At 60.4% G+C, this 513-nt stretch overlaps 1 protein-coding gene across 1 annotated transcript in view; it reads left to right on the top strand.

Moving 5' to 3' along the window:
* The window catches only part of LOC119592504 (transmembrane protein 45B-like), a gene marked incomplete in the record, with an annotated part of 47,260 nt that overhangs the window by 43,693 nt on the left and 3,054 nt on the right, over positions 1–513 (top strand). The window contains 1 exon segment of the mRNA XM_037941352.1: positions 280–506. Coding sequence (XP_037797280.1) covers positions 280–506 — 227 coding nt within the window.

Raw genomic sequence — 513 nt, 5'->3', positions numbered from 1 at the left:
CACTTAACGAGCCACAACCCCACACCAATACTCACAACCGCGCCATACCTTCCCCCTCCCCTTTCCCACGCCCTTTTCCCAAGCCCGTTTTCGACGCCCCTTTCCCACGCCACCCTTTTCCCACGCCCCTTCCCCACGACCCTTTTCCCCACGACCCTTTCCCCCTCCCCCTTCCCCAAACCCCTTTCCCACGCCCATTTTCCCACGCCTCTTCCCCACGCCCCTTTCCCCCTCCCCTTTTCCCCACGCCCCATCTTACAGGAATCCTCCTTTCCACAGGTGAATTCGCCACTGCCTTCGACGAGGGCAGATTCACGCACATCGGGAACGCGCAACACATGACCATGTTCTTCTTCTTCGGTCTGAACGGAGTCATGGACGTTCTCACGCACTACCGCATCCCCGTGCCGCCCGACATGGACTACGTGTCTGCCGTTCTGGCCTTCAGCATGGAGGCGCTGCTCTTCTACTACCACCTGCATGGCCGCAGTCACATGGACGTGCAGGTGAGGC

The sequence above is a fragment of the Penaeus monodon genome, chromosome 30, assembly GCF_015228065.2.
Source record: "Penaeus monodon isolate SGIC_2016 chromosome 30, NSTDA_Pmon_1, whole genome shotgun sequence".
NCBI classification, from domain to species: Eukaryota; Metazoa; Arthropoda; class Malacostraca; order Decapoda; family Penaeidae; genus Penaeus; species Penaeus monodon.
Note: the sequence above shows the minus strand (reverse complement) of the source record. Positions and strands in the feature narration are given on the sequence as shown.